This window comes from Seriola dumerili, unplaced genomic scaffold (assembly GCF_002260705.1).
Source record: "Seriola dumerili isolate Sdu_G_001 unplaced genomic scaffold, Sdu_1.0 BDQW01000068.1, whole genome shotgun sequence".
Lineage (NCBI taxonomy): Eukaryota > Metazoa > Chordata > Actinopteri > Carangiformes > Carangidae > Seriola > Seriola dumerili.
This window is the reverse complement of record NW_019174323.1, coordinates 1406584-1414766: the sequence shown is the minus strand read 5'-3', so window position 1 is coordinate 1414766 and position 8183 is coordinate 1406584. Positions and strand designations below refer to the sequence as shown.

The following is an 8183-nucleotide window of genomic DNA, read 5'->3' as shown; positions in this document are numbered from 1 at the left end:
AGCGCGAGCTCCACCCTGTGGTTTCTGTTTTACTTCAGGGGAAGGGAGGGCAGTGATTGTGCATGGGGGTGTGTATCACTGTTTGCTGGCCTGTCTGCCTGGTTGCATGTGAGTGCTGAGGGGGCGGATAACATTTAGACTCAAACTATAAGGCCTTGGACTGACGTTGACATTGTCTAGGTGTGGCTTTCCAGGCTCTTCAGTGTGATCCAGGAACTGAAGCGGCTCAGCCAGTTATTTCCAGAGGGCATTCAAGAGTGGAAGTGAAGCCTGGGAGCTGCACTGGAGACATGGCAGATACAGCAGCTGTAGAAGCAGCTCCCACCTCCAAACAGCAACTGTGTGCTGTCTGCCCAGGTGTGCCGAGTGGAGACAAGCCGGCGGCCTGTGGTCCCTCAGTCTGTGGCTCCTGCCTCGGGGACAAAGCGTGTCCCAAGTGTCTGCAGTGTCCTGACAAGCCTGAACCTGATGCTCTGAAACAGAACGGAACAAAAGCTGAAGCTCCGGTGATTAACAGCAAAGAGGAGCAGAATCAGGACTCTAAGATCGCAGAGGAGATCAAGATCCAAGAGGATCTGAAGGAGTCTGAGGACCCCAAGAAGCCGGAGGATCAGGAGGAGGAGAAAGAAGCAGAGTCAGAAACTGGAGAAAAAGAGGAGGCAAAAGATGAAGAGGTGAAAGAGGAACCTTTGGGCCCCGACGATGTGGTGTGCGACTCCTGTATCGAGAGCCCCTGCAGGGCCCTCAAGTCCTGCCTCACCTGCCTGGTGTCGTACTGCGAGGCCCACCTCCGGCCTCACCTGGAGAACCCGAAGTTTCAGAACCACCGGCTGGTGGAGCCGCTCAGGGACATCGAGAGGAGGACCTGCGAGAGCCACAAGTGGCCCCTGGAGATCTTCTGCTGCGCCGATGCCTGCTGCATCTGTCAGGACTGCGTGGCGGAGGAGCACACGGGCCACAACACCGTCCCTGTGGTGGAGGCTCGGCGGCAGATAGAGGCAAGTGTTCTTGTATACTTTAATTAGAACCCCTCAAAACTGAGAGTTCATACGTCTAGATTTCTCATGTTCATCTTTGGTCTAGTTTGTCCAGTTAGAAAATAGAATGAGTTAAAAGCCAAACCCAACATCACAGTTTATATCCCAGTGTGGACGTCTTCTCCTCAGATTTGCCTTCTTTTAGAAACATGTAGAGGGGGAAGCTTCCAATATTTCACTTGAAAAACAGCCAAAAAAGTCAGAAAAAATATATAATTTTCTTTAACAGATTATTTCCTTTTATCACTTTAATCATCTCTCACCACAGGTTTATTTTAAGTTTCCTGACCCATCAGTTGGGAACTGCTGGTCTAAATCTTTGCTTTTCTCTCTTTTCTATCACTTTAAATTTCTTTGGTTTTTAACTGTTGGTTGGACAAAACTAATCTCCAGGAACTTTTAATAGACATTTTTCACATATTTTTGACATTTTATAAACGACATTATTAACTGATTTATCAAAAAAAGTCATCTGTAATGTAAATAATTCTTAGTTGCAGCAGTTTTTGAACTTTAGACCAAGTATGTTTTTTTTTTTTTTTAAATCTCACATTCAGCCTTGCTGAGTATTTGTCTTTTGTTGTTTATTTTTTGATATGTGGCCAAGGAGGAGTCCACCACGGTCTGAGCAGATACATAAAAACATAAAAGAAAATAGAGTAAATAAAAGTTTTCAAGATTAAATGAATAAAATATGACAGAACAAGTGCCATCCATTTGTAATTTAATATGAGGAGCTTAGAAGTAATCCTTAAAGTATCACACTGGTGCTTTCACATGTCTGACTGAGTGGCTTTGATAGATGTAACCTTCAGCGCCGGTGCAGAGGGGATGAGCTGTATCTCCAAAATACATTGCGGTTGTTCCCACATCCTACAATGCAGCTTTCGATACTTAATCCAATTAAACCAGTAATTCTGACTCAATATCCATTGTAAAGGTCATGTAATGAGCTCGCGCCGTGTTTGATTAACAGCATTATTTGCCTTTGAAGCAGTCTGGAAACTTGATACTAGAATCTATTTAGCTGCTCTGACGCAGAGAACGCTTGAGCTTCAGCTAAAGTGTCATTTGTCTCTTTCTTTTTGACAGTTCATGACCCTCAGATTCAGACCGGTCAACATTCCTGCACAGATCTGTAGCTCTTAGCCACCACCTGTTATTTGCAGAGTGTGTTGTTGCAAAACCTCAAACTGCTTCATTAGAGCTGTAGAGCAAACACTGCAGGGAAGCGCGTAGTGTCAGTATGCTGTTTGGAAATGTAGGTGAAAATACCAGTGTCTGCTACCGTCCTGCAAAACTTTGTCTTAAAATGAATAGAAAACAAGAAGGGAATTAATACTACAAAAGTTTAAATGAAAGTAGATGCTGCTAAAGAGGAAATCAACTCACACTTTTCAACTCTCCCTGCTCCCTTTTCATAGACATTTATTTCCACAGGACAGACACCAACACTCAGAAAAACATAGAAGACAATAGAGTGAAATAACTTCCTGTTCAGAGCTCATGTTCCATTTTAGAAACTCTACTTTTTGGAGAACTCTCTACATGACTCAGACCTCTGCTTTGTTTGATGCTACTGTCCACTGAAGGGCTTTAAATTTAGTTAAATACAAAACAACAAATAAACCCATAAACGTAGAGTAGAGAGGTAAACATCCGGCATTACACAACAGCATTTAACAGCACTTACCTCTATTCAGGAGGGATTTCCAGAATTTTTTTCAGAAGTTTTCCTGAAATAACTTCAGAACATAGTTAAATGATAAAGATTTCATTGTTTCAGCTTCTCAGATCGCAGGATTTCCTGCTTTACTAATTCCTAAATTACAATGAACATCAAATCATTTTGAGGTTTGAACTACTGGTCGGACAGAACAAGACATTATTTTCTGATGTTTTACAAACCAAACAGATTGATCAGCTAGATAAACAGCAGGTTAGTCTATAGTGAAAATAATCATACAAATAGTTAAAAATCAGCTCCACATCAACCAACAAGAGTCAAATGCTGTTGAAGCGTTAATGCATAAATAATAATGATAATTCAATGATATACTATATAGTGTGTAGCATATCGTTAGCTTTATATATGCTATATACTCACAGGAGGTAAGTAACAGCACATAAAGACTTTGAACCCCTTCCATCACTGATAATAATATCCTTTATTTGTAAAGAACTTCCCAAGATGATGTGACAAAAACAAACAAACACAAAAAAATCACAAATATTAATACAGTGGTACAATTCAAGGTAGGGGTCAAAAGTGTTGTGGAACATATGGAACTACCAATGTAGAAATTGAAGATTATAAGAATTAGTTTTAAGCACAGTTTTAAAGTCACTAAGGTTTCAAGTTGAATTTCAGCAGAAAGTGTAAAATCTGCTTTGGTTCAAGTTGAGATCAGGTGACTGAGGTTGAGAGCAGGTACATATGATCACAAATATAATTTTTTTTTTAACTTGAGACAACAAAACACTCAAGCGAAGTATGAATTTTTCCTTGGGTAAATATATCACAGAATTGTCTGCGAATAAGTTTATATTGATTTTAACGTACATTAAAGTGTTTCTGTCACACTCACCACTGCAGCTGTTGTTGTCTTATAAATCCATGTGGGCTAAACATTTGTATTGTGTGTGCATGACACAATACATAACTAGCCTTACTAGCTAACACTCGTAGCATGTGGCTATTTAAATATTCCTGCAAGTAGTTTAAAAACTGATACAAAGAGCTGGGACAGAGAACATCCTGTACCCCTTTCCAACATAAATTCTTAGGTATATTATTAGTACATGTTTTAGCTGTGGGGTATTTATATAGTAGCTTTAAAAAACTTAAGGTTGATTAATTTTTAACATGGACTTGATGGCCCGTCTCGCCATATGAAACAAAGGAAATGTAGCATTCCCCGTAGGGCCTAAACTTTATGGAACAGTAATCTCCTTGAGCACCAGCTTCAGCTCTAGAGTTGCCTGGACCTGCCTGAGGAATTCAGACTTGAATCTTCAAAACAAAAAGTGCCTTGAAAACCACAAATATCGGAGTGTAGAACAGGATGTGTGACTTTACTACAGAGTAGAGGGAAAATTGGAAGCAACAGAATTTTCCTGAAGAAACAGAAACACAGAAGTTTACATTTGCACGTACATATTCTTTCCGATCGGGCATATTTTCAGCATTACAGCATGGTTTTTGTGGTTTCTGTGCGGAGACTTGCTGAGGTCTGTTCTCTTCTTCTTCTCGTGTTTACAGAAGGAACTGAGGGAGAAGCAGACTGAGATGGTGAAGACGGTGACAGCAGCAGAGAACGCTATCAACAAACTTCAATTAAACACAGTCACCATAGAGGTAAACACATATGACTCATCTCAAACCTCATCTCACTGTGTGTGTGTGTGTGTGTGTGTGTGTGTGTGTGTGTGTGTGTGTGTGTGTCACATGAATGTCACAAGAGTTAGTCAAAATGAGTTGGCGTCTTCTATTTTTGGCTTGAGAATCCTCCGGCTTATAAAGGCTGAGGTATCAGCGCCTCCCAAACCTGAAAGGCTTCCCTGCGGTGTGGGAGGAAGTCCATGTTTTTCCTGTAGTTTCGGGTGATGATGAGGTAATGAAGTGTCCCCTTAGTAAAGTTGCAGTTACATAACGTCATGTGATCTGATGCACGCCTTAGCTGTTATTTGTCACTGCTTTCATATTCGTAACTTCCTCTCTCTCAGGATGTAAAGAGATCTCAGTCCATATTTGATGAGAAATTAAAAAAACTCTATCCTGCAGCAATCGGTGACTGACGTACGGGCGGTGATCAACAGCCAGTTTGAGGAGCTGCAGGCGGTGGTGGAGAGGGCCAAGAGGGAGGTCACGGAGATCCTGGAGGGCGAGGAGAAGCAGGCGCTGAGGCAAGCCGAGGGCATCCGGGTCCACCTGGAGCAGAGGTGCACGGAGCTGAAGAAGACTCAGGCACAGATGGAGAAGCTCTCCAGGAACAAAAATGATGTGGATTTCTTACAGGTAACACCACCAGGATGGAGTCTGAGACATGGTGCCATCGATAGTTTCTCAAGGATAAAGAACCCTCATGTTCTTGTTCCTGGATGACACCGTGTTTGTCAGGGTATCTGCAAGTCTTGAAAAATGATTAAAAAGCAGTAGAAGGTTTTAAAAAGTCACAGTTACATTTTATTTACAAAGGGCTTAAATATTTTTTCCAGCCCGCCATTGGCAATAACAGCACTTATACAATGTTAGTGGGTGTGATTTCAGCCAAAAGTAGCTGAAGAATACCCAGTACCATTGTCCTAGATCTCTTATGTAAAATTCATATGTGGACTATAAATTTATTTCTTGCCAATTCATCCATCCATCCATTATCTGCTGCTTATCCAGGTCCAGGTCTTATTTGATTCATTATGTTAGGAATTTTTGTTATATACTGCAGGAAAGTGCTGACAGTGATGATATAAATATAGATAAGTTCATGTACTTGCTAATTAGAATTAGGTTCATAAAAAGTATGAAAAATATCAGAATAAAAATCGTTTGGAAGGTTTTTCATACTTTGACCGATTCGACCATGAAACACGTGTTACATTCAAGTCTAAAAAATTTATGAATCCTGGTTTGTCTTCCAGGAGTATTCAGAGTGGAAGAAAGAAGCCACTGATATTTCCCTGCCTGGGGTCTACATCGGCCTGATGGATCGTCTGAACTCCCTCAGTCGTGTGATCGTTGACTCCACACAGGAGCTCTGCGCCATGCTCGTGTCTTCATACATAGAGAAAGTCAAAGAGACATGCAAGAACGGTAAGAACAAGCAGCACAGATGCCGCTGCCAGGGAAGCCTACACGCTAGCAGTAACAGCCAGTATCTGTACATCTGGGCGTGTTAACACATGTTAAGAATTTTCTGCCAGTGTGTCGTTTGTTTGGAGCTAACCTGACATAACGTGTGTCTAAAAATGCCGCACTGATTGGGTAAGAATGAACATGTGTGCTTCATGACTCACCTCATTTGTGTGTCATGCAAATCAGGTTACCTACAGGAGCAGAAAAACAGCCAATACTTGTTTCCCTTCATGCATTTCTGTGCCAGCTGTAGGAACCCTGTGCATGAATCAACATAAAACTGTGTTTTGTTTTCAGACGCTCAAATATATTTTCTGCCATTTCAGACAAAATGGGAATAAAGACAACAGTTCATGAGATTGTTGCAGCGAAACAGAACATGTCGATACCAGATCCAGAGACACATGCTGACTTCCTAAAGTGTAAGTGTTTTATATGTTTGAAATATCTGCCATTGGACAGAGGTACTGTAGTTGAAGTCAGGATGGTAAAAAAGTTCCTCAATCCCATGGCAACAGAAAGAACTGAAAGGTGATAGTGTTTCTGTGCACTTTAATGGAATTAGAAGGCAGAGAGGATCATTGATCACAGCGGTTTCTGGTTCAGTCCTCAGGCCTAATAAACACAGAATTCCCTTGTTTATTCTATTTTAGTTTTTATTCAATCAAATTAACAAAGAAACAAAGCCAATGTCAAGTAAACTAACATTTTAAAATTCCTCTCCCAGATGCCGCCAACATTAGTTTTGATGCTGTTACAGCTCACAAGTTCCTGCGTCTAACAGAAGAAAACAGGAAGGTGACTAACACGACTCCATGGCAACATCCTTACCCTGATGTACCTGAGCGGTTTGAGAGCTGGCGCCAAGTTCTTGCCACAGAGAGCTTCTATCTGGGCCGGAACTACTTTGAAGTAGACATCAGTGGCGAGGGCACGCACATTGGTGTGACCTACAAGAGCATTGACCGCAAAGGCAACGAGAGCAACAGCTGCATCACGGGGAATGACTTCTCCTGGTGTCTTCAGTGGAACGGACGCACCTTCTCCGCCTGGCACAGTGGTGTGGAAACCCCCCTCAATGTGGAGAAGTTCACCCGTATCGGGGTGTATGTGGACTACACGCGAGGCCTCCTGGCTTTCTACGGCGTGGAAGACTCCATGACGCCCATCCACGAGTACAAGGCAGAGTTCCTGGAGCCTCTTTATCCGGCTTTCTGGCTGCCCAAGAAGGAGAATATCGTCGCCTTGGTGGCACCTGGAGAACCATTACGGCTCAAAAGCCCCTCTCCTCCCACCTCACCTACAAACGGAGCTGTTACTTCATGAACAGCAGCTGTACTGTTTCCTAAAATAGACTTATTATCTGGAATATATAAGAGGGAAAACATGAAAAGTCTTACCATGTTAACTTTGTTTACACTAGATTACTTTTGTTGCAAAACTAATATGATAAACTGTTTTTTTTTTTTAAATCTCATTTGGGCTCAAGTCATATTTATACACCTGTTTATATTTGGGACTTCTGTTACTGTACTTTTCATCACACTGTGAATTCAGAAATGTCCTATATTGTCTGTATGCAAATAAAACTTTGTATTCTCATTTGCAAAAAGAAAAAGAAAGAAAAGAAAAACTCCTTTTGTTCAGTTTTATTATGGATTTCCTTAGAGATTGTCCAGTGGATAAATGGAAAACCTGCCACTCAGACCACAGATGTTGGGTGGATAACCTGGGATGTTGTTTTGGCTTCAACATCAGAAATAATCAAATATAGTTTTCCTGAGTCTATCACTGAAATGCTGCCATGATATTCAGATGTTGCATTCACAGCTCAACAGGATCTCAGACATGTTCAAATCAAAATTACTTCAGTTTGAAGGTACTTCAGATTCCTATCCATCACATATTACCATCAGTGAGGCATCTGATTGGTCTCAGATTCACTCTGCAGCAGGATAATGAGCCCAAACATATAGCCAAAGAACTATCTTCAGAGACAAGAAGAAGATAGAGTCCTGCAACAGATGGTCTGACCCCATTGAGTCTGGGATCATATGAAGAGACAGAAGAACTGTGCTGGAACAACCTACCTGCCAAGTATATGGCACTTGAATTGGTTCTGTTTTTAAAGTGTGCATTTGATTTAGCTGTTTCTCTGTTTACGGCACTTGGTATGGGGTTAGTTAATAAATAAAAACTATTTGTGGCTTTATTTTTAAAAGCATCCTCACTTTACTTTTAGTGCTTAAAACTTTTGCATAGTAGCCTACTTAATGTCGTGAATGAACAAGTTC

The 8183-nt window shown here is 41.4% G+C and overlaps 1 protein-coding gene across 1 annotated transcript; it reads left to right on the top strand.

Annotated features, from left to right (window-relative positions):
• Nucleotides 1-246: 246 nt before the first annotated feature.
• On the top strand, nt 247-7471 carry trim16 (tripartite motif containing 16). The gene is made up of 6 exons (XM_022743003.1): nt 247-998; nt 4300-4395; nt 4822-5055; nt 5676-5847; nt 6216-6311; nt 6617-7471. The coding sequence occupies exons 1-6, from the start codon at nt 291-293 to the stop codon at nt 7213-7215; spliced, it is 1905 nt and encodes a 634-aa protein (XP_022598724.1). The 5' UTR covers nt 247-290; the 3' UTR covers nt 7216-7471.
• Nucleotides 7472-8183: the final 712 nt, after the last annotated feature.

Coding starts and splice junctions, on each gene's coding strand:
- trim16 (XM_022743003.1), top strand. CDS start 291: ATGGCAGATACAGCAGCTGTAGAAGCAGCTCCCACCTCCAAACAGCAA. Junction 4,396..4,821: donor TAAACACAGTCACCATAGAG/GTAAACACATAT, acceptor TCTATCCTGCAG/CAATCGGTGACTGACGTACG. Junction 5,848..6,215: donor CAAAGAGACATGCAAGAACG/GTAAGAACAAGC, acceptor CTGCCATTTCAG/ACAAAATGGGAATAAAGACA.